This window comes from Apis cerana, linkage group LG1 (genome assembly GCF_029169275.1).
Source record: "Apis cerana isolate GH-2021 linkage group LG1, AcerK_1.0, whole genome shotgun sequence".
NCBI classification, from domain to species: Eukaryota; Metazoa; Arthropoda; class Insecta; order Hymenoptera; family Apidae; genus Apis; species Apis cerana.
Genome location: NC_083852.1, coordinates 8,626,470 through 8,653,586, shown reverse-complemented (window position 1 = coordinate 8,653,586; position 27,117 = coordinate 8,626,470). Strand labels below are relative to the sequence as shown.

General features: G+C 23.8%; 2 protein-coding genes and 1 long non-coding RNA gene across 10 annotated transcripts in view; 2 read left to right on the top strand and 1 right to left on the bottom strand.

The window, feature by feature from the left end:
* Positions 1–9,448, bottom strand: part of LOC108002569 (ubiquitin carboxyl-terminal hydrolase 31) — a 45,488-nt gene extending 36,040 nt beyond the window's left edge. The window contains exons 1-2 of the mRNA XM_017064318.3: positions 8,328–9,448; positions 14–387 (exon numbers count right to left, since the gene is read on the bottom strand). Of these exons, the coding sequence (XP_016919807.1) occupies positions 14–387; positions 8,328–9,233 (1,280 nt within the window). The 5' untranslated portion in view covers positions 9,234–9,448. The remainder of the gene's footprint in view (positions 1–13; positions 388–8,327) is intronic.
* Positions 9,449–10,629: 1,181 nt separating this feature from the next.
* LOC108002576 (N-acetylgalactosamine kinase) lies at positions 10,630–24,440 on the top strand. 8 transcript variants are annotated; one of them, XR_009832041.1, is made up of 12 exons: positions 11,816–11,962; positions 12,555–12,710; positions 12,905–13,072; positions 15,460–15,667; positions 17,717–17,825; positions 17,927–18,084; positions 18,619–18,759; positions 18,961–19,075; positions 20,717–20,921; positions 22,044–22,454; positions 22,862–23,157; positions 23,421–24,027. XR_009832041.1 is itself a non-coding variant. In XM_017064329.3 (10 exons), exons 1-10 carry the CDS (start codon positions 11,925–11,927, stop codon positions 22,207–22,209), a joined length of 1,464 nt encoding a protein of 487 aa, XP_016919818.2. In that variant the 5' UTR covers positions 11,816–11,924; the 3' UTR covers positions 22,210–22,804. The 8 variants fall into 8 exon arrangements, 1 of the variants encoding a protein (XP_016919818.2); XR_009832028.1 differs by having other exon boundaries at positions 22,862–23,229; XR_009832042.1 differs by lacking the exons at positions 22,862–23,157; positions 23,421–24,027 and adding an exon at positions 21,716–21,937 and having other exon boundaries at positions 11,815–11,962; positions 22,044–22,184.
* A 231-nt stretch (positions 24,441–24,671) lies between these two features.
* Positions 24,672–25,307, top strand: LOC108002548 (uncharacterized). Its single transcript, XR_001766877.3, has 2 exons — positions 24,672–24,799; positions 25,013–25,307. It is a non-coding gene; the product is annotated as an uncharacterized LOC108002548 (long non-coding RNA).
* The last annotated feature ends 1,810 nt before the right edge of the window (positions 25,308–27,117 follow it).

Genomic DNA, 27,117 nt, shown 5'->3' with positions numbered 1-27,117 from the left:
AATAATAGTTTACCTATGAAATCCTTCATCATGAACTTCCGTGAGTAACATATGATTCTCATCGATACCAGTATCACTGGCCAAAATTTCTCTGAGTTCTCTTACATTGGCCATCTGGTTTACACTTACACCGATTTTTACTTGCCGCGGTTGTTGTGACGTATAAAGAACGTTCACGAAAAGATTCATCTGTCGATGATTTTGCGGGACAGGTACTGATACACAGAGGAAAGGATCGAACGTATTCGATTGTCGGTGACATCTTGGACAAGTCAAACTAGATCGAAATTGAGCTTGGAACACTGCATGCACAAACGAATTGTTACAACGGACATGATTCGCCAAAGTTTCCGCCGCGACAATATCATCCGGCCTGCCGAAAGAATTCTGTAAATAAAATAAAAACATATTATTAATAAATAAATGCATTTATAATATACGATACTATTTGATTAATATTTTTATTGTATTATAAATAACATTCTAATTTAATGGAAATAAGGTAAGTCGACATTTTCTAAGAGAAAACGGAGAAACTTTCTAATCTGTGAAATATTATTTTATTCTGTGTTTGTTGATTAATTATGTATATTCTAATATCGATTTAATATCGATATATTTTTGTGTGTTATATAATATATATATAAAATCGATATATAAAATCGATATATTGTATGTTTAATGTGTTATATAATAAAATATTTCATTAAAATTTGAAATTTTATTATTTATTCCATTACTAATTTTTATTTTTTAAAAAGTTCTTTTTTGAAAATTTAATAATAATTTATCATATTCAATTATGATTAAATCATATTTATTGTGTTATTAAGAAACTTGATTCGTAATGATATAAAGAATGCTATTGGTTTTATCATCGAAGATATCGAAGCCATTCAAATAAATGTAGAAGCAATAACGAAACAATTAATCTTTATCACAAACATCATAAGAATATTGGTAATATTTTATTAAAATGCAAATCGTGTACACCTTGTATATACCTGCATTTAATCGAGGGAATAACCTTAGGAATATTTTACTTTACGTCATCGATACGTTAAACAAGATAAGAAGCCAAACAAACAATATATCATATGAATTAATTTGTTACAAAATGATGGAAAAATACTAACAAAAGAAACTTATTCAAAAAACATAAAATTGTATTGAAATATTATAATTCAATATCATCACATGTTAAAAAAATATTTATCATTAAAAAATTCTTAATCAAATGAAGAATTATTAAACTAATATAAAAAAATGAATAATTTTATTTAAAATAATTATTATTTTTAGAAATAAATTACATTGACTCATCAATATATCGAAAAGAAAAAAAGGAATAAAAAACAAAACATAAATTACTTAATAACAGCTTTCATAAATTATTCCATCTCTTAAATATTTTCAATATTAACAAAAAGAATGTATATTACTACTGTTGTTTCACGATTTATAAACATTTATGTATACATAACAGAATCATATAGATTTATTTTTTAACGAGAAAGATCGAGACATGCATCATTTGTACAAACAATTTATCACTCAAGATACATAAAGACGATTATTTATAACACATTTATTCTAATAATAAGTGTCTACCGGTAGTTTGTTGCTGTCTATGCCGTCTGTTGCACTTTTTGATTTCGTAACAGACATGATTGAAAGAGCAAAGCAAGTGGGATATTTTAATTAACATCAAACAATTGTCGATGACTCGTTAAAATTCACAAGTTCGTATCGAATTTTTTTTTAGGAATTAGACCACTGTCCTAATAAATAACAATGGTAGCTTATAAAAAATACTTATTTTTTATATATGCAATATATTATATTCTATTTAAATATTATATTCAATATATAAAATTCATGTATATCTTAAATACAAATATATTTTTAACAATTTATATTAAATATATATATCGATTAAAATTAAATACTTTAAATAATTTTAGATAATAATTTAATTATTTAGAATATTAGATAGTAGTATTCAGAAATATTCCGTAAGCCTCACGTGCTTTTTCACTGTCCCCTTTCAGATCAGCAAATTCTCGAGAAAGCGTGCTCAGTCGGCATGGAAGGCTTCCCTTAATCGGATAGATAAAACTTGTGTTTTTTTGACCTTCTAATTGCAACTTTTTCAAATATATATTTCATATAATTAAAATAATAATAATTAAAAACACGTATTATGAAGAATTTTGTAAAATTAACTATACGATTTTTAATAAAATAAAAAAGGAAATAATTAAAAAATCGATTAAAAAAATTTTAACTATAGAAAAAAATAATTATATTTATTCATTTATATTTAAATATTATTTATTTAAAAATAAATAATATTTAAATAAAATTATTTTTTTTTCGAGAAAAAAATAAAAAATAAATCTTTTCTTTCCAGAAAGATAAGATTAAACTATTTACTATTATGTGATAATTTTTTCATGTGAAAACCACAAAACACAATTATCGGTTTGTTCACAGGATGTATCGCCGATCCGGTTGCCGGAAATAATTTTCGATGCTTACAGGTTGTAACGACTCACGCTACAATTCGCAACTTCACAATTGGTCAATGTCACATTGGTACACGTGTACTAATATAAAGGTTGGATAAGTTTGGTCAATCGGTCGGTAACCCTTACAGAATTCATTAAAATTATCAGATTCAACATTTGTTTCACTATCTTTTTGAATGTCAAATTAAAGCAATAAATTAATATATTTTTCTTCTTATTTCAAATTTAAACTAAACTAGTATATATTATTAACATATATCATTTTCATATTTTATAATTTTAAATAAAATCTAATTTATTCTCATTTTTTAACAACTTTTTTTAAAAAAGAAAGTGATTCATAAAATAATTTATTAGAATTTATTGATGTTATGACAAATATCGATAGTTCACTTCCTACAACTACAAAGCAAAAAACAGGAAGTGTGGCTTCTCTAAACATTCTTTACGTAACAGTAGCAATCAGCGTCCCTCGACCCGTTATAATTAACTTCTTTCAGTCCGACAGTCATGGAATGCATTAAAATATAATGCATTAGTTGGAATTTGAAAGTACTTAAATTTCTCCTTTGGTATTTTTCAGTAAACTATATTATATATTGCAATGATAAAAAAGATTATTATTAATTTTAACATAAAATTATTAAACTTAAATTGAAATAAAGATAAATGCAATGTTTTATTAATATCATATCTTTAATCTTTTAGAATATATTTTAAAAAAGAAATTGTTATTTAGTGAATTTTTTCGCTTTTCCTTTCCATTACGAATCTGGTTATTAATTTAATTCGGTAATAGTTAAAGACTGCATCAGGGCCATCCAAATATGATTAGAAGTAATTAGACGTGTATAAAAGTAGTAATTAATTTGATGTTATGATTCAATGTGTGTAATACTACGCGAAGGACGTCATAGAAACGACATATCGTGATTAACAACGCAACTAAGAAATCAGAGCTTTAGGTGCTTGTTTATGCTTATATAAACGCTTAGTATGTCTAATTACTGTTTATTCTGTCCTAGCAATAGATTTTCAGAAGCTACTATAAAATAATATATATATTGTTTACAAATAATTCATTTAAAGAGAACAAAAATTTTAATCTTATTAATTTTTTAAGTTCCATCAATTTTCAGATGAATGTAAAATCACTGGATTATTTATGAATTGTCAACAATAAATGGAAACCGGATGATCACTTATTTGGCAATAAATATTTAAATCTACATTCAAATTCCAATATTTTTATTATTTTTTTCTTCTTTTCTATTTTTGTTAAATATTCTATTCGATATCAATCAAAAAAATATTCTTTGTATAATTATATTTTATGATCAATTATATTAACAAATCAATTATACTATATTAATTTTTTCCTAATTTTTAGAAAAAAGAAATAATATTAATAAATGTACTTTAATTTTTTAATTGGAATTGACAAGTTAAAATGTTATTTGAATTGTTAATTCCTTACTTAATTTTTTTATATATAGATTATTTTTATATATCGTAATTTCTATTAAAAATTATTTTATTAATTTATATTCTTATAAATTATTCCATATTTATAAGCAAAAACAAATTTATCTAGATTGAAATTAGAAATTGATTTATATAGATTAAATCTTAACTCTATTCACAAATATTCTAATGAAAGAATGATTACTAAAATCAGAATATAACTTATTTCCATATTTTTTCTTCAAGACGTATAAATTTTCCTTCAGATTTTCATTTTAATTGCCAGAGCGAGACGACCTTTTTGCTACATAAAAGCGCGCATCACGTTGCACGCGCATTGCAAGGTCTTGTTGAAGGTAGTTTTTCATCAAACGTAACGTCATAGTATTTTATTCAAATCTTTGTCTCCTTCGATAATTTTCTCGTCTTCTTTTCTCAATGTTTGACACTTACTTACTTACAAAAAACTAAACGAAAAACATTGATAAATTCTATTTAGTCCTGCCACGTACGAATGTTTAATTGAAAGTTCGCGGAAGAAACAAAGTACGGACGATAAAAGAAGCATCGATAATGAGAATCATAAAATGATCGATTAAGGACACGTGGTATTTGCTCATGGACGCCTTGAGAAACAAACACTATGAAATCAGTTCATAAGAAGTCGCGTGAAAATAATTGTGTACAACAGATAAAAATGCTTGTAGATAAATCTCTAAAAGTTGCGTGTAATAGAAGCACGAACGAATTATTTGATCAGACAATAAAACAATTAATTATAACTAAGAAATTTAATTGTGATAATTAATAAATTTATCTAAACCAAAACTTAATTTATTTATATGTACAATGATTCTTATTTTTACGTAAATATGAATAAAATTTTCATTTTTTTTTATGACAATTAAACAGAAATCTTATTTTATTAGATTTCAATATACACATAAATAATATGTGTAGCATATCATTTCAATTTATGTAAGTATCCTAATTTTAAAATAGCAAGAACTAATGATCTTATCGCAAGGTCAATAAATCGTGACACTGTCGTTTAGCACGTGCTCGAGTGGTTTTATGTATTTTGAAAAATGTCGAACTTCTCGATCTTTTTAAGATATCGATTCATTTGGAATTATTATATTGTATAATACAATTGTTTTATAAGAATTATTATAAAATATATATACACAAAACTATATTTATTATATTCGATTAATATTATGTATATTTAGTATTTAATATATTTCAATTAATATTATTTTTTTTATTATTCTATTCTATACGTTCTAATTGATTAGCATATATTTGGATAATATTTGGATATATATTATTTATTTTACAATGATGATATTTTCGATGAGATGTTTTAAAATTTTTTAATCTTGATATATCGATAAAACTATTTCATTAATAAATAACAAATCGCAATGTATATGATTGAGCATATAATAAAATAAACTTGTACGAAACGCGCCTGACGACTTTCTACGAAAGAAGGTATTAATGTTTCCAAAGAGCATCTTCGAATTTTCAAGGCTTTTCAATGACCGGTTTCAAAGAAGTCGGTCAACGTAGCTGATGAAGGACACTCGAAGAAAAAACTAGTTACAAAAAAGTAGCACAAACGAGTTGATAAATTCATAGGATAACATATCGAATATTATTAATTCTTGATCCGGATTATCGAATTGTCTATCAAAAGATCTTTTCCTTATGATGATTATCAAACTATAGTATTTTGATAGTATACAAGAAATGGTCTGATAAGATAACAAATCAAACGAATATCCGAAGAATGAAATGTGAAGAAAAAAAAAATCAAAGAGATATATTAAATCGATAACAGAATACAAATAAACTTTTAATATAGATAAATATTTCAAACAATTTCTATTCTCTTAAGAAAAAAAGAAAAAATTATATAATAAAATAAATAAAATAAAAAAAAAACTCTAAAAAAGCAAATGCTCAATTATGAATAAATTTCAATTAACAAGGATAAATGCATAAAAAGTTGAAAAAAATCATAATAAAAATTTAACACAAGATAAAAAAAAGTATAGATTAAAGAAAAATTCAACTCTTTAGATAATTAATTAATCATGGTTATTAGTTGTTTTAACAAAAAAATAAGTAAAAAATGAAACGACTGGAATTTCACATTTTTTTTTCTGTCATGAATAATTATTTTTTTATACGACCAATTTTTAAAGCTATATAATAAAAAAATAAATAAAAAAAATTCTATAGACAAAATCGAAAAGTATTTATGTACAATCATATAATTATATTCGCATATTAATATTTTATTTGATTAGATTTTTTTAAATTTTATTTTTTTTTATGTAAATAAATTTAGAAAATATTTATATATATTTATATATATAATTATATACATATAATTATAATTGCTTAAATAACGTTTTTAAAATTATTTCGCAATGAAAAATACAACATGTATTTTTCAATAAAATTAGGCTATTCAATAAAATTAATAAATGCACATAATTTTACATGACAAAAATTTGAAAGAATATAGAATTGAAAATTATTTATTAATATTCATCTGTCTAATCTACTATTGGCTATAATATTTTAAAATACCGAAACTTGAAATATAAACAATACTATAAAAAAAATTCATAAGAATTTTATTTTAAAAATTATAAAATTATTTTTTATTACGAAAGAATCAAATTCTATATATATATATATATATATATAGAGAGAGAGAGAGAGAGAGAGACGTATTAATATATAATAATAATCTCTATATATAATAAATCTAATATATAATAAATCTCTTATATCAATTGCAAAAAATTTTTTTAAATAATTTTTTGTTTGTTGACTTTCTCTATCTTTCACACTTATGCTACTAGCAATTTCGTTCGCCTTTTATTCGATGAACAGCATGATTCATAAGTCATTTTTCTTTATCTCTTACCTCATCGTTCATGTAATCGTCATCACACTACTAACAAAGAAATGCAGCATCCATTGCATGTAACCAGAAGACAATAGCATTGAAAGAAATGTCATTAATAATAAATCAATAGTTGACCATGAAATAAATATCGAAAAAAAAAATATATATATATACCAAAAAAAATCAAATATGATGCGCACTTTTTTCTAGTTACGTCACTTATCGTTGGCGGGCATCTCATTGCGGTGAATCAGTGAATTAAAATTTATTCTTTCTCTGTTTTACTATTTCTATATCTTTTTATATGTTGTATTAATATAAAAAGTGATTCAGTAGTCAAATTCGCGGTTTATTAAATATATATTAAATATATATTAAATATATAAAAATTATTTTTAATTTTAAAATGATATTATTTTGAAATTTTTTTAAAAAAATTTTTTCTTTATATTCTAATATAATTATTATAGTTATATTTAAAAATAATAGTTCCGATAAGATTATGATAATATTACTATTGTCGTACATATCAAAGGTTAAAAAAAAATATGGTGATATAATACGTAATCACGTAATATATATATATATATTATTAAATAGATTTTGTTATTTTATTAATTTATTAAATTAATTTTTCTCAATTATTGGTTATGCGATATCAATGAAGTATTAAATATTGATAAAAATTGTTATTTATTAACTATTAATCTTCGATAATGAAAATAAATCATAATTTATTATCAATAAACAAATATTGATTCTTTATATATATATATTCATTCTTAATATATATACATATATTTATTAATCAAATACTTTAAAATATTCAAATAATTAAAAAAAAGAACTATATGGTAATAATAATACAAAAATAAAATTTATTCTAATCATAAATTTAAATTAAAATAAATATATTATTTTTTTTTTATAAAAAAATATATATATTATACGGTAAACGGACGATTTCTATTTACTCTTTATTTCTTCCGGAATGGAACTTTCGCGCGTATTTGTCCGGATTCCTAGATAGAACCGTTCAGAAAGCGCGGCACGTAGATACACATACATATACTTTTCGAACGTGAAACAAATTTAGGTTAAGGCCTGATCACAATTGTATGATCGACTGACTCTTCGATTAATAAATAAAATTCATTCAAAACTGGATAAATACATTTTTTTATCATACAAAAAAACAAATTCTAAAAAATTCTATCATAAATATTTTTAGCATTTATGAATTTGTAAATATATCTTGTGGTTAAAAAAGAAAAGCAAAAAATTAAAATTAATATGGCTAACTAATAATTATAATTAAATATATTGTATAATAATATATTTATTATATGCAACACACGAAAAGATGCTATTTATAACCTTAAAAAAATTTCATGATATCTCACCTTTATGATTTTATATTTTTTTTTGGTGGCTTGATTTAAGTCCTCGTGCACTTTGTCTAATAACCATAACAAGAATTCCTGAGCGTCGTGCTGCAAGTTCCCGCGATACTGACTTCCGTATTTGTCGACGACGCTTTTAAACGCTGTGCTCATTTCTGGATCATATTGACAACTCCAGATAGCCTTTAATAAAAGAGCCAACTGTTCTGTAATCTCTCCTTTTGTTCCATATTTTTTAGAGTTTAGTTTATTTCTTCTGGATAAATCGACCTTGTATTGGTCCAGTACGAAATATTCTGCAAGTATGTCCGTATGCGATAAGCACTGCAATACAGCGTTCATAAAACACGTGTTACCGTGATTGCGTAAACCTATGACCCCTGGCACTCTATCAGGCGGTATATGTGCCGGTCGAGGCGGAGGTACCCTTATGTCTCCAGCACTAGAACTAAGATCGTCCCTATGAGAAGTTTTGTGATTCTGTGTGCCCACGTTCGACATGTGTTGGACCATTTTGTTGATAAACTTTTTCCAGGAAGGTCTACGGAACACTTTTTTTACACCAGGCCTTTCTGGATAACTTTGGCTGCCATGTAATCGACTCATATTTTGTTGTATGCTTTCCACTTGCTGCTGATGTTGCTGCATATTGTTTCTGTCTTTAGTACTCGTTGCACTGTTACTGTCTTTTGAATCACGATTTTGTTTCGGACGTCGTCTTAACATCCTGCTGGCACTTTGAAACGGATTCCTCGGCAAAGTAAACGTACGTTTCAAACGCGGGATAGAATCCTGTATTTTCGATTCTGATAATTTAACCTCTTCCACGCCCAGCTCACCCTCCGACACCGATTTCATCACCGCACTAGCATTTTCACCGTTCATCGCCGGCCACGGAAACACCATTCAATTTTTCGTTTGTCGTTCACATCACGCTTTTTGTCAATTGATCAACTCACGCGTCTTTACATACCGTACGTCAGGAACTGTTCGCGGAAAAACATCATATGCGTAACCCGCTCTTATACACTACGGCGGCCATTTGCCTTTATCACAGACTTCCACGATTTCATGATGCTTCGATCATAGACTACATAAAATGGCTGACGGTGATGCCAATGTCACTGTGATTGATATGCCCTCTATGAAGATTGATGAGTAATATATTTAATAGTCATAGAATATTTTCTTATTGATGAATTATAATATGGCAGAGATATCATATAAATATAATATATTATAAATATTTATATTATTATATCTTATAATATTAGATTTCTTCTATATTTTAAAATATACGGTGACAATATAAAATAATTATATTATAAAATATATCATTAATGGAATTTTGTATTCCATGTTCTGAAATACCGATGGCGTTGTTTGGCATGCCCTCTATAATTTAAAACGGTGACTGCAAGAATTACATTCAATTTAATCATAAAAGTCGGTAAAGTCATCAGATTTTAAAAATGAATTCTTAACATCCGTTCATAAATATTTTCATATATATTATATATTTTTTGAATTGAAATATATTTACAATTCTTTCGATTGCTATAAATAATAGATATATATGTAAATTGAATTAAAAATTTTATATTTTTTAGAATATAATGAAAATAATATCAATTTATGAGATTTTAAATTCATAAGAATAAAATACTAAACTTAAATTTATTTACATATTGTTATTATATAATTGTTTATATTAATATTTATATAATATTATATAAATAAATATAATACAGATAATAAAACATTGATCATTTAATATTTTTTATATTAAATCATATATTAAATCATAGTGTTTACTTAAGCATTAATTAATAATAAAAATTTATAATAAAAATTCAAGTAAAACTCATTTAATCGAATAATGATAAATTCCAATAAATGAAATTTTATTATAATCTAATTTAGATTTAATTTAAATTTTTAAATTTAGATTTAATTTTAATTTTAATTTTTTAATTTGAGATATATAAATTCAGGGAGAATATATAAATATAAATTAAATATATTTATACAACAGAAAAAATAATTGAGGATATAATGAGTAAATTAATTGAAGTATAAGAAATAAAATAAAAAATTAAAATATATATTTATATTATTTATTTAAATTTTTATTTTTGAATTTATATAGTGATTGTTATATTTTTAAATTTCAAATAAATTTTTTAATTTATTATTTAAGTTTATCGATGTGATTCGTATACCGACATTATCCCGTTTATCTGATGAGTTCTTACTTCTGCCATTGTTATTCGGACATCTAAATTATATTCTTGTGATTTCATAGTTTTAATAGTTTTTGTGCGTGAATTATTGGAACTATAATAATTTACGATTTACAATTTTTTTTTAACTTGAGAAAAAAAGATTAATAATAATTAAATCTTATTTTAAAGTTTAAAATATACGTATTTTATTCATATGTGTTATTATATTTCATCATAATGATGAGCAGATGAGAAGCTATGAAATACGTGTGCTACAGTGTTATCTACGAATGATGAGTCTCATATTATCAGTTTCTTCAATTCTTATCATAAGATAAAAGCACAATTGCTTGTAAGTTTTAAATGTGTAGCGACTATAGTAATCACGAGTGTCTAGTACACGTGTACACTAACGTTATTTTGTGGTTTATTTCGTATATAAATTGTTCATTTGTGCCACGTTTATGGTTAAACATCGACGATAACGTGACATATCGCCATTTTGAGATCTAAAATTTATATCTAAAATACAATAACAGGTAGGTCTGCCTTATTATTTCATTCTGCTTTTTTATTCGAAATTCTCTTATAAAAATGTTTTGCCATCTACTTTCATCATTGCATGAAAAGCTGATTCAACAACGGCCGGTATTATCTTGTTTACAAACATATAAGCATGCCATGATATCTATAGATGTATTTATTCCTTGAATCTTTTTTTATATATATTAAAAAAATAATTTGGATATTTTTTAAATTAGTATATAATATTTTATATTATTATTTTAATAATACTACATTTGCATGGAATTCGTTATTTTATAATGTTTTATGTTTCAATCAATGCGCTGTATAGTGGTGCCTTTCGTAGAACAAATGGAAACTATTATGAACATCTTTTAATTCAGAAATGAGATAAATCGGTAGTGCAGATCAATTAAAAATTTTCATTTTGACAATCTAGTTAATAATTTCAAATAATTATTAAATAAAAATTTTATTAACTTTCTCTTAATTAAAAACAATCTAAATGAATATTTAGAATTATTTAGATATAAAGATAATAATTATACATATAATTTAAAAAAATAAATGTATCAAGACAGTAATTAATTGATTCCTATACGAAAAATTTTATGAAACTTCTAATTTTTATTCTCATAGATACAAAACATAAATATGTAAATAAATATTATGTATATTGTAATGTTACATAATACAAATCATACGAAGCAAATTGACTTAATGGTATGCTTTAAATTTATCATTTAACTTGCGGCGTAGTAATATATTATTCATCGATTGAACACTCAAATGTATCGAATACTTAGAGCTCTCGCGACTGTATCTTTCGAGATTTCTTCGATTGCTGATGCTACATCATATCCAATTAAGAACCGTTAAAATTAGGTAAATGAAATAATTTGAATAATTTGTTTTAATATTTTAATAGAAAATTATTTCATAAATAATATTATTTATAGCATATTAATTAAAATTTTTATAAGATGAATAACTTTTTTAAATGTATATATCACATATTATTAATTGTGTATATATTTCATGATAAATTTATAGAATATATAAAAAATCGCGTAAATGTCAGATAATAAAATCATTTCAATATTCTATCAATCATTTTTAACGAAAATAATGTTTATAAATCTATAGATTTTTTAAATTTATAATTAATTTAATTATTTTAAACTATAAGTTATATTAAATTTCAAATTAGAATTTGAGATGAAATTTATGAACCGAGATGACAGTTTCGAACAGTTTTATTATTATAGTAATATTCATTTAGCTGTGGCTGTTGTTGTTTTACTGTATTTTTATAGTTATTATAAATTATTTTTCAACTTCTCGATTATGCTTTTTACTTCTGAATGAAAAAATTAAAATTTTTTTCTTTGAAAAATAAAATATTTTTCATAACAGTTACAATGCTTATTGATTATATGATTTACATTGAGAAAATCTTTTATGAATTTGTTTCAAGAATGCCAGATAATGAAAAATGCACTATAAATCTGGAAGAACGAGTTCCCATTTTACAACCAAATGAAAAACTCTTAAAGAGATTGGATATTTTAGCTGATCATTTTCAATCAGCATACAATATCAAACCTTTGTTTTTTGTAAGAGTTCCGGGAAGGTAATTTTTTATTCTTATATTAATATAACAAAAATTTATAATAATGATTAATTCTTTATATTATATTCAAATCAAGATAAAATAAAATCTACTGTAGATATATTGTTGTAAATAATTTATTAAAGGACAATGTTTTCAACATTGTTAAACTTCCATTTCGAGTAATTGCGGTTATTTTAATCAACTGTTCGCAGAGTTAATTTAATTGGTGAGCACATCGATTATTGCGGATATGCTGTTTGTCCAATGGCTATTGAACAAGATATACTTATTGCTGTAGCACTTTCAAACGACAACGTCATTCATCTTACTAATTTAGATTCAAAATACAAAAATTTTCACTGCAATTTCAAAGATATTAGGTGAGTAAAATAATAATTATGAATTTAAAAAGAAAAGAAAAAAAAAACTTCAATTAAAAAAATTATTTATTTATATAAAACGTTTAATTATAAACGTTAAATTATAAAACGTTTTAAAGCTTTATTTTATTTTATGTTTTTAAAATAAATGATATAAATTTCTTATCATTCTCATTTTTTGCAATTAAATAGTTTAATGCAAAATAATTTAATGCAAGATACTTTAAAGTGTAACAAGAAATATTGCATTCAATTACGAAGGACAAACTTAATACAAGTATATCCTAAACTTTCAAGACTGTGAATAATGAGAGAATTGTGCTACAAGCCACTTCTAGAAACATGATCTAAGTTCAAGTTACAAATTGAAATTTTTTCGCTGAATTTTCTATTTAATGTGCATATATAAAGAATGTACAATTTTGTATGTACATAAATAAATTTAAATTGAAATATATATATGTAAGTACTATAAAACATGGAATATTTTTCATAAAATTTCATTTCAATCTAACTTAATAATTTAATCAACTTTAATTATTATCTATATTAATATTTTAATACATAGAAATAATATTTTTTTTTATAGGATAAAATATGTTCTAATATAATTAAAATATGTTTTGAAATCAAATTAAAATTTTTACATTTGTATATTTATACTATTATTATTTTGGATAGTCATAATATAATATTCTGTACAATATGCAATTTCATCATAAAAAATTTCCGCGATGCATTTTTCGCGAAGACAAAAATAAATGGCATTCTGTCTGACGTGAAACTAATTTGCCAGAAAAGTACCGTAACACTACTGGTCGTGTCAGATTAAAGGAGGCAGCAATAAAATGAAAAATTAGACGATAAAACTGGCCATGTAATTTTATTACGGTCATCGAATTTAGCCTTCAACGATTGAAAATTCCTGTTATCATTGAAAAATGGATAATCGTAACTATTATATTTATGAAACGATTCTTCGATCATCGACTAATCTATGAAATCCATTTAATTTTCATAAATTATGAAATTTATCTCGAATTGATTTGGTGAAATGTCAAATATTATTATTAAATAATGAGGGAAAAATAAGATTAAATTGGCTAAAGTAATATTCGTATAAAATTTCATTTCATATCATAGAAAAAAATGATAAATTTATGAAATATTTAATTCATTTTTTTAGTTATTTATATTTACAATAATTAATTAAATATAAAACTTTTAAATAAAATGATTTTATAATTAATCAATTTCTAGAAAAAATATTTTAATTTGTAAATAATATGAAAATAAGTTTACGTTTGTAAATATTGAAGAAAAAAATATTTGAAACAATCCTATATAAGAAACATAGTTGAAAACATGAGAATAATAGCTTCTGAGACTATATATTACGTAAGAATTGTTACTAGTTATGATACTGATTCTTTATGTTACGGATAAAAATATAAGACATAAATTAAGCAAATAGAAGTCTTCGTAATTCATCAGAGATGGATTTCTTCGTAGACGAAGTAATTGTATTCTTCAAAAATATCTAAATGTTCTCATGAATTATCTAAATTTTACAATTTTCTTAATAACAATAGTCACAATTTATTTTATAACATATCAAAATTATTATAAAGTTATGTTTTTTATATTAAATGAAGTTTATAAATTAAAAATTCAAAAAACTTCGTATAATAATATTATTTATTAATTTTCATTATCGATGTAACAACATATTTAACTTATTAACATATCTAACTTTAATCATATAAATTTTAAATTTAATAAAATTTAGAAAAAAAAAAGCAAGTGAACTCGCTGCAATCTCTGATTAATCTTTTCGTGTTGATGTCGAATACGAGAGTAATTTTCGCATATAATAACCTCGCTCCTCTCAGCAAAAGAAGAAAAATGAACTTCATCGTAATGCAAATAAAAAGGAGATAATGCTAGAAGGAAAAATATCATGTTTACCATTGGGTATTTCGTTGGTTTTTTTGTTTTCGTGCAACAAAAAGAATATATGTGCAAAAATCCGTAAAATTTGCAAACATTGTTTTAAAAAAAATCTTTAAAATAAAATCCATGCCGGATTATATGCAAATATAGGTAGCGTAAAAGAAATAGCAAAAATAATGAAAAAATATCTTGCAATAAAGAAATTAAAGATATAAAAATAATATAACTAACATGAAATATTATTAAAAAAATGAAATGTAAAATATATTTCACTTTTTTCAATGTTTTATAAAAATTCAAAATTTTCCATGTTTTATATTTTACAATCTTTTTTGTTATTTGCTATTATTTTGTTATTCCCAAAAATGGAAATAGATAAAATTATCGCAAATATAATCGCAAAAAACATATAAATTTCATATTTTTTTACATAGTGTTTGTATCGGAGACGTCGACAGTGGTCCAGACTGGTACAAATATTTTCTCTGCGGCGTGAAAGGAGCTCTTGAAGTGATCCCAGAGGAATGTGTACCTTCGGGAATTTTAGCTGCAGTTTGGGGTAACATTCCTCCTAATTCAGGACTCTCGAGTTCTAGCGCGTTAGTTTCCGCCGCTGTCCTTTTGATCGTGCACGCTAGTCAGGTAAATACTTTTTTTCAGATATTCAAATTTGCTATATTTTTATTCATTATTACAGAAATTATTTTATCTCAATAGATTTATATAATTTTTATTGAGATTATTCAGATTTTATTTATTTAAATATATTTTGAATTGGAATAATTTTAAAAATATAGAGAATTATTTAAGACAATATTTAAATAATTAATAGATTATTAGAATGTATGTTTAACTCATATAAATTAAAATAAATTCCATTGAAATTTTTCAGAGAAGAATATATTAACATATAAGAAAGTTTCAAAATGAAAAAGAAATGGTAGAAAAAAATTTTGAAGAAATATATTTTTCAGGATGAAGATATATCTTCAAGTTTATTCCATCGAACAAGTATACAGTATTTTTTGCGGGCAAGAAAAGTTTTTAACAATAAATAAAACATGTCAAAGATTATTTTTTAAGAATTTTTATTCAAACAAGTTTATTTGAACTTTAACTTCTAAAATCGAATTAATATCATCCAAACAAGTTTATTTGAACTTTGAACTTCTAAAATTCGAATTAACATCTTTTGCTTAAGATTATGCATTGATATTAAATCAAATATTTCAAAAACTTCGAAACACTTCTACAGTATATTATTATTGAAATCAATCAATAAAGTATTATCATTATTTTTTAGTAGTTTATAAAAAATAACAGAAGAAGACTTCGAAACGAGGAATATTTGATGAACAAATGAGGAATATTGAGTTTACGCCGAGTTTACTTCGAAGCCGAGTATTTTGCAAAGCTACGTGATTAACAAGCTGCACGAGGTATCAGTATCATATACTGGATATAGCTGTTTCATTATGATTTAATCACACATACACATATGTCAATATATATCTCGACGCATTGTTGCGAACAGTTCCGTTTGTAGAGAAATAATGGAAAAAGAGATCTCGAACCGCCTTTGCTCCGGAGATAAGTAAAATCTCATCGTTCTTTTCCCTCGTCGCTACGATGGAGCATCATTCCTTCTCCTTGCCCCTTCCATTTTACCCTTTTATTTTCCTCTCTTTTTCTATCTCAAGACTGCAAGATCGATGAAAAAAGTTCCCTAGTCCCTAATGTCTCTTTCAACGAAGTCACGATCTCGTAGCTTGCTAGTCTTCAAGATTATGCGTCGAATATCTTCGAATGAAATGTCCCAAGAATTTCTTATATTTTCTTGTCCATTACCCGCTCTTCCGCCCCCACGATCGCATAAAATATGTTTATGATTGCTTTACATATGGCTATTGAAACTTTATGCTATAAAATTGATATCATTATATACATGTACAATTTCATAATAATATCGTATACATTGGTACTCAATATTGCGAATTATATCGGTGAATAAAAATTTGGTCAGTAGAATAAATTACCAGTTGATAATAATTTTGAATTGATAATAGATAAGAGAAATCAAATGTATGTATAATGTAATGTCGATATAATAAAAGTATTATATTACATATATTGATCATACCGATAAAAATTCAGAAAAATTATTTGCTTAAGACAGATTTAAGAAGTTCATTTGATAAAAAAATTTTGTTTTCTTTTCAAACGTTCGAAAAGATTATCAATATTCCAAGATCTTCGACTCATTCCTTGTTTCGTGAAAGTGAAATGATGAAAATTTATTCATAAACTAAACTTATAACTCTCCATATCAAAATAATTTATTAAAAATAAAGTAACTTCGATTCCTATTTATTTTTTTCTTATTTTAACATTTTTTGTGTTGAAATTTGAGTTAAAGATTACTATCAATTTAAAAATATTTAACAATTTATCATGCAAATTTCAATCATTCAAAAATGGAATAAATTTGCTTTTCTAGATGATACATTCCTAGATTTTTCTAGTGTAATTATCGAGTTCTTTTAGAGTAAATATTTTCAAAGTTGAAAGATATTTAGTACAATGGCTGTAAATTATAAAAAAAAAATATAGATATTGCAATAAGAAAAATATTTGACAATGAAATTTAAATTGAACTCGAATTTTTAATCAATGAAATTGTTTCTGTTATAGCATCAATTATCGAAACGTGAATTAGCTACCATCAGTGCCAACGCTGAAAGATATATTGGTACCCAAGGTGGTGGAATGGATCAAGCAATCGCGTTCTTTGGAAAAGCAGGTAATTCTTTATTTCCAAAAGGAACAATTCTTAGTTTAATCATATTATATAATCTACGAATATGAATATGTTTATGGTGATGCTCGTTAATACTCATGAAGGTTCTGCAATGCTAATCGAATTCAACCCCTTGCGTGGTACTGATGTCATGTTACCGGAAAGCGCAGTATTCGTAATAGCACACAGCCAAGCTTGTCATAACAAAGCTTCCACGACAGATTATAATTTAAGAGTTGCAGAATGTCGCTTAGCTGCACAGGTAATGTGCATTCTTTATTATTATGAATTTGAATTTATTTATTGAATTATTTACTTGCTAAAGTAATTTGTATTTTATATGAATATAAATATTTACAATAAAGTGGTTAAATTGTAATTAAATATTATAATTAAAAGTGATTAAAGTAATTAAATTGAAAGAAATTATTATTTGCGAATTAAATGTAGAAAATGAATAATGTTTGATGTTAAAATATAACACGATAAAAGAGGAAAAAGGAATTGTAGAAGCAGATTTGAAAACGCATTCGATTTATTTGTTGGTTTCAAACAACGTGAATATTTATTCAATATACCTTCAAAGAGATTAATGAGATTTTTTTTTTATTGTACTTTACGATTATTAAATAATGGTTTTTGATTAATATGCTCATATGGATAGGAATTGATAAAAATTCTTGTTTTTACATTTTTCGATGTTTTTCTATAATTTTATTTTCAAAAAATTAATTCGTTATTTTTTAATACTTTTTAAACCGTAACTTTTTTCTAAGATTAATTCATTTATTCATAGATGATAGCAAAGAAAAGAAACAAACCTTGGGAACATGTACAAAGACTAATCGATATTCAAGAGAGTCTTAATATGAGCTTAAACGAAATGGTTTCAGTTATAACAACCGACCTTCACGAAGAACCATATACCTTGAGCGAGGTATGCAGTTAACATAACATGCAGTTGATGTATAATATCGAATAATTGTTCGAATGCTATTATTAAAAAAAAATATCCATTGTTGAAAAAAAGTATTATAGATATAAGATATATTATATCAATTGATTTTTATTTATCCATGATTTTATCCATGATAAGATTTAATTCATTATCAGTAGCTATACATGTTATTTTTTTCAGATTAGCAAGAACCTTGATACAACGAATGAGAAACTTCGTGAAATATCATTATTACAAACTTTTAGCAATGCACAAATTTTCAAATTGAAACAACGTGCTCTCCATGTGTATCAAGGTAATAGTAATTTATGAAAATATTGAAACACAAAGCGCATAAATTATTTTTTTCTTATATCTCTAGCAAACTTTCTATACATTGATTTTTAGAAAAATTTTTAAGAAAATTTATTTGCATTGTTATTTTTTTCAGAAATGTTCTCGTTTTAATCATATTTTTAACAGAATAATTCATTTATACAAATTCTATCATCATATAATGTCAAAGAAATTTGATATTGTACATGAGGAAATTTTGAATATCAGATAAGAATTCGCGAAATCTTTAGAACAAATACTGAAAATAAATTGTTCTATCATTAAATCAATTTGATCATCTGATTAAAAAATTTTTAATCTAATTAGAAGAAAAAAGATCGCATATCAATCATTTGTATGCATTCTTTCATAAAGTAATAAATTTTTTATTGTAATCGTTTGTTCGCAACCAATCGTATTTGGCTCAAGCCATAGAATTTATTGACTTAGAAATATAGCGAAAATGATAAAAATTCTTTAAAAGTTTCTATTCAAATTTTTTTATCTTAACTTTTATTCGTTTAATAATTGTTCTTAGATTTTATTAGTAAAGAGATAATTTCCTTTAGAATATCAGTAAATAAATACAAAATGAGATAAAGAAATTTAACATATTTAATATGATATATAATAGATATTCAAAGAATTATGTTTCTTTCCTGTTGAAAATTTCCATTAAAATCGCGCGAAAGTTTAATTAGACGTTATATATTTAATTTATAACGTTATATAATTAATCTTGAATAATAGTCTTCAGCGAACTACTTAAAACAATTAAATTTCATGCATTCAATTTCATAGAAATATAATACAATTAATATCTACACTCAGTGTAGATATTAATAATATTAATATATTCATAGAACAATAAAATACTAATTAATAAAATTCATAGAATTTTAAAAGTTGATTCTAAAGACTGAAACAAAAAGTTTTATATATAAAAAATCTATTAAAATTTATATATTAAATTATTATAATTATAAGTAATTTAAATTAAATAAAACAAAACGAAAACAAAGCAACACAATAATATGACAAAGATAAAGTTCTCTCATTCTACCTTTTGTTTCATTATATTTATTATATTTATATTCTATTAATTATATAAATAAAATATTTATATTATATAAATTACATTTTATATCAACTTTTACGTTTGTTTTAGCTTTTAAAATTGATTCTCCAAATGTATCTCACGAATATATTAATATCTTATACCAATATTATTCAGTATGCTGTTTTGCGTTGTTATCCACAGACTATGAAATTAGCTTCAGATCTTGGGCAGACTACATGATTTATAAGCGTAGATGTTCTGTTATCCATCTCTCTGTCCTATTAAATAGAACTATATTATATTATTTTTCTTGAACGATATATACACAAGATGCACATGTACATTTTATTAAAAAGAACAAGAAAAAAAATATGAGAAGATCAACTCCGGATTTTTATAGCAATTTGAAATTTTATACCATATACCATATTAAAAGTGCTCCAATTTTTCATCACTTTTATTCCTATTATCTTTTACACTATCATCAACATGTGTTTATTATTACTATATTTATTAAATATCAATCGATCGAATGATCATACGATTCCATATATATTTTAGAGGCGGCTCGAGTGCTCGAATTCCAGCATATTAGTGAGAAAAATGCAATTGTGGAAGAGGAGAAGCTAAAACAATTAGGCAATCTGATGTCTAACAGCCATTTCAGTATGCACAAACTATACGAGTGCAGTCATCCCAGTGTCAATTCACTCGTTGACAAAGCTATGGCTTGTGGTGCACTCGGTGCAAGGCTCACGGGAGCTGGGTAAGTGAAACTTGGGACTTGGATAACAGTCGTGTCATATTGTCCATCATTGTAAATTAAATTTACATGTATAGAAGAATAAATATAATATATCTTATATGTATTCGTAACAGATGATCAAAGGAAATGGAAATGAAATTGAAAAAAATGTCTCGAAGTTTTGTATTCTGCAATTTAAGAATACGTATTTAAATAAAAATATAGATTTTATCATTTTATTGATATATTTATTATATATATATATATATATATATATATATATATATATATAAAATCATATAAAATAAATTGAAAATTAGATATTAGATAATAATTCTAAAATTAAAAAATTATGAATCTACAGATTATTTATTACAAATTATTTTTGTTTTTTTGATCATCTTGAAACTGACACTTTCCAAACCATAACCAATTATATCTTTTTCTAAATATATTTCTTTTGTTAAATTCCTGATACTTTAATTACTTTTTTTATAAAGTCAGAATTTTATTAATTATAATTATTATACTTTTTCAAATAAAAATATCAAATAATCAAAAATTGGAAATTTTTTTTGGAAATAAAAATATCAAGTAATTAAAAATACCAATAATAAATAATTTAATAAGAAAAAATGGGTCTAAGTCTTCAAATCCTATTCGAAAAGATTAATTGTTTCATGATGAAAAATTCAATGAATTTTATTACATCTTAAATGATTTCAAAAGTAGATTACTTCTTTACTCAAAATGAAAAAAAAATTCTTTTTCGTACATATTTTACATCAAATGATTTTTTCAATATTTTTTTTCAGTATCTCTATTTAAAGAAAAAAAAATTAAATGACTTCTCCGAAAAGCAAATCGATCCATGGGTGTGTTTCAATTGCCAGTGTTGTTTATCGAAGAAATTATTTTTATAACACGATAGCATGCAACTCAAGAGCTAATGTAACATTATGGAAACTTTAATGAAAATGTTTCCAATATATAAAATTCATTCATTATTGAAAACGTCACACCTGTTAATGTTTCATGTGATTATAATATTGCAATTTCATATTTAGCGTCAGTTTCATCGAATATATTTCAACATGGTAAAATTAATGAAATGATATATTCGTGTGATTTTATTTTACATAGATGGGGTGGCTGCATAGTGGCCATCATAACGAAAGACAAGGTTTCTCAATTTGTGGATACACTGAAAAAGGAACTCGGTCTATGTGGGATAAAAGATGGATTCAAACTCGACGATCTGGTTTTTCCAACGGAACCGAACCAGGGTGCTGCAATTTATATGATCTAGTTTTCATTCTCCATCTGTTTCCTGTCTTCTTGCATTTTATAAATTCGAGCAATTGATTTATCAAAAGGTTTCTTAATTATCTATATTACGTAATAATACGTAATAATATAGACGATACATGTGATTATATATGTGTATATATATATATAATGTGTGTATATATATATATATATATATATATATATATATATAAGAAATGAATTTAAAATCATTTCTAATAAAGAGGCTATTCGATTAATTTATGCGTAAGTGTTAAATGTAAGTTTTAGAATTTTTCTACAATATTATACAAACTATGTAATAAAATTATTCAAAATATTTTTTTTTTATTCAAATGTATTTTTTATGTGAGCAACACATAATTGTATTATGATTTATGATATACTTTTCATTAATTAATGGTATTGATATATTAAATTGATATATGAATTATATAATGTGATCTACATTTTTATGATAAATATATAATATCATGCTATTTTCTAAGTTTAAAAACTTTAAAAAATAATATGATAAATATGATAAAATAAATCGAATATTATTTAAATATTCGAATGTCTTCTTAAACAATAAATCCAATTTTTTTATAATTTAAGAATAGATTTTAAAATAATATATTTCTTTTTATAGCATTTTATACTCTCTTTTCTAGTTCCTTATAATGAAATGCATTTGGAGTGATAACGTAAGAAAAGATATGAATGAGAGAGAAAATTAAGAATTTGATAGCCTGTAAAAGCTTCTCTATTTTTAAGAACTGGTCTTGCTAATTGAAAGATTAGATAATCACTAACAATCAACATTGAAATTACATAGTAAATGGTAAATCTACGTCAGCAGTGTCTGGAACATTATCAAAGTTTATTTCGAAGGGATAAAGGGAAGGATAAATGGAATTTATCAGCGAAAATTTCCATTCGACCTAGATCCGTTTAAGGGATTTCTTATGTATGTGATTTTGAGGATTCTATCATTGACATGGAAATAATAAGAAAAGAGCATTGAGCGAAGAAATCATGCGTAAATAATTGCGAATTCGTAAAAAATTTCTTCATGGCACATGGTTTATTTTAAAAATAAAAAATATCTTATTAACATGATTTATTAAACTTAAAAATTTATAAAATCAATTTAAAAATATTCTTCATTAAATAATATTTAAATTTTTCGTGGAATATTTAATAACTTATAAAATGATTTTTTTTTCCTAGATGGAATAATTTTGAAGATATTTAAGAATATAAAAAGGACAAAATTGAAAAAATATATATTGCCATAAGAACATTTTTCATGGGTTAGGTCAGCGTACTCGACAGTCTAAGATCCGACATTGATATTGATTTTCTACTACCAGTCTATGCTAATAAATTTCTCGATAAGAGAAAGAACAATCAGCCACCGAAAAACTCGTTTCACCTTTGGAATCGGTTGACTGCTTCATTGATTTAATCTGCTACCATATCGAATGAAGGATCAAGTTTAATTTAAGATTGATTTATGTTTTTTTCTTTTGCAAAATTCTAGGATATTATTTAATTTTTAATTTATTTTATTTAACTTTTTACATTCACCTTTATTAATTTTTAATTTAATATAAGGATATGTCTCAAACATAATTCAGAATTTATAATTTTAGAGAGTCAAATTATATTTAACTTTCAACTTATCAAATTCTCTTCATTACTTTAATATGTTGCTTTTGCAATCAAACGTGAAATAACTCATGAATTTCATATTAAACAGCAACGTATTATCGTAAAATATTTCAGATAACTAGCTTAAATTTTAATGTATATATATATAATGCAACAACATTTTTACGAACATAAAAAATCCAGATGGTCCAGATTTCAAAGATCCAAGATATAATTTTAAAACTTTGTTATACAAAATCTATTTTTATTGTAAGCTGATTTATCACACTCTTTTAATTCTGTTTTAATATAAATTTAATAAGAAATTTCTCCGCTATTATTTCAATTTCCATTGTTAAATACATTTAATTTTCTTGCCGGTAGTATATTCTCCGTAGAACAAAATGAAATTTGTTTCAGTTTGACATCGTTTTGAAATAAGGCAATGACGATACACTTTGTTCTGGGATCTAGAACTTCCTGGTGGACGAACATCAGCTTAGGCAAGGAAATTTCTCAAGTTCTGTAAACTGTGGTGAACCATGTGAAACAAGTTACGTATTAACAGAGAGGGTTTGGTAAAATTGATAAGTCGAGAAAATACGTGATGTCGAAAGTTTAAATTCCTGAGAAATCCTAAAATTTATTTACGCTGAAGTTATATGACCAATTTATATGCTACCATATCTTTCCAATGAACACCTTTCTCGTCTCGTTATAATAGTCTTCACGAGATAACGATATTCTATTATATATTTTATATATTTTATTTTCTATTATATATTTTTTATATTATTTCATTAATAGATAAATATTCGTAATTATAGTTTCAGATCCTGATCTTTTCAAATATCAATTTGCTTACTAAAGTGTTCAAGCATATAAATTTTAATTCTGAATATTTTGATTTATTGATTCATTTACTGTTTACTATTAAGAGATCAAAAAATAATGTAGTAAGTATATATATACATGCAAATCAGTGAAGATTATATATATATATATATATGTGTGTGTGTTTGAATTTAAATTTCCTTGAATAGTGTCTAATCTGAATCAATAGTGATAAATAATTTGTCATTATATAAGTTTCACTTTGAATAACATCTTCCTAGAGTGTACACCCTACTGTGATGAAATTGCGAGCTTGAAAAATTTCTACATTCCAGGAAAACAATTCTTCCACAAGAGTTATCCATCTCTTCCACAAGAAAATCCTTGAGTTAATTCTTGTAATGGAAAACTTTTTATGGAAAAAAAAGAATCGTTGCAATGAAAAATAATATCAATATAAAAATATTTAAATAAGAGTTTCAACAAGACGAAAATGCAGTAACATCTAAAAATAAATTCTAATAATAAAAAAATTACAGGAAAATATCAAAAAAAAATTTAAGAAATTAAGACAGAACTTTTATGTGAGAATATCGAAAGAAGATAGCTGGAATATAAGAAAATATCAAATTTTTACAAATGAAAATACCATAAATATTGCAAAATATTCTTGATGATTTAAAATTATAAAAAATATATATTTATATATATGTTGAAAATTTAACAATGAAAATATGATAAAATTACTGATGTAAAAATGTAACAAGATTCTAGTGAAGAAAATCGATTTATTTTTATTCGAGTGTCAATATATTTCTTAGAAATATTTTGTTAAGAATTGAAATCTGTTAATATAACATTATAATAATATTTTAAATAGATATTTAATTGTAAAAGGAAAATTATTGAGATTTAATAATGCTACATATATGTAATATATGTATATTATATATAAGAAAGATTTAATTTCTTTATGATTTTTATTATTATCTTAATTTTCAGTCAGTGAATATCAACATAGCTATTATTGAAATATATATATATATATATATATATATATATATATATATATAAATACTAATATCATATTTTTGTATAGATTCTAAAGTATGGAATTACTTTTTATCATAAACGTGTGAAATATGTTTAGCAATCTTGTTATATTTTATTTTAAACATCTTTAAAACAAATTTTAGCTTTAGTTATTTTATTATTACTACATTCATAAAACAGTAAAAAATAAAAAGATATTATTAAATTAAAATCAATATTTATATTTTCAGTTTTGCATTTTATAATTATTATCAAATATTATCAAATTATATATCAAAGTCTTCAAAAAATACATTAATTATTTTAAAGTTTCAGGATTGCAAATGTAAATACTTGAAATGAAACGATTAAAAATTGTTTAATTTATAAATATCATATTCGTTCCATAATCTGAATAAGGAGGCTTATTTATTCCATATAAATGACATATTAGGATATCCATAGCAAGTCAAGAGAGAATTTAATCAAATCCTTTCATATTACAAATATAGCATAAAATTCGCCCAGCGTACAAATGTCAATCAAAATGAAAGTGTTTATTTTTGGAAATATTAATTGCTCTTATTATTATTCCTTTTGATTATTTTATCTTTAAAAAATAAAATCGTCGATCTTGATATAATTAGAGAATAATTTAACATGAATTTTTAAATAAGAATATAATATTCATTATTAAATGGAACTGAAGATCTAATTTTAATTAATGAATACTTCATTTTGAATTGTGTAAATTTTCAACAAAAACAAAACATATTTTTATAAAAAAAAACATATGAACAGTTTCTCTTTTTCAAAATAATGAAATGCATTTATGTCAAACTAAAACGATTTGTATTGTACTATGAAAGATTATTTTATGTTTTTTGTTTTACTTTCCAAAATATTAAACAAATAAACGCACAAAATTTATATTTAAATATCTATTAATTGCATAACAATAATACTGCATATTCTTATTCCTAAAATTTAGAAAATTATTATATAAAAATTATTATTAAATTAAAAATTATTATTATATTTACTCATATCTTTCTTAGAAATATGTTGTAATTATATCTAATAATGCTTGACAATATGAAATTTTATTAATAAAAAATTAAATTCTTCATTAATGCGTATTTAAAATTAGTATTTAATACAATGAAACATATCAAGTGTAAAATCTCCAATTTTCACTTGTGCTATTTCCATTATTACAATTTATAGTACGTTCATATATCTATGCGATAGAAAGCATTATTACCTATAGTAAAGTATCTTTTCTTTGAGAAATAAATTCTCCTTCAATGCACATGAAATAAATTTTAGAAAACAGATTTTGCTGTCCACAGATATTCTAATTTATACCGAGAAACTCTTGGAAATTTTCTATCTACTGTAATTACAG

Excerpts from the sequence above, each read along its gene's own strand:
- LOC108002576 (XM_017064329.3), top strand. The coding sequence starts at position 11,925 with ATGCTACATCATATCCAATTAAGAACCGTTAAAATTAG. Across the intron at positions 12,711-12,904 it reads TTTGTAAGAGTTCCGGGAAG|AGTTAATTTAATTGGTGAGC; the intron begins GTAATTTTTTAT and ends AACTGTTCGCAG. Across the intron at positions 19,076-20,716 it reads TGCTCTCCATGTGTATCAAG|AGGCGGCTCGAGTGCTCGAA; the intron begins GTAATAGTAATT and ends TATATATTTTAG.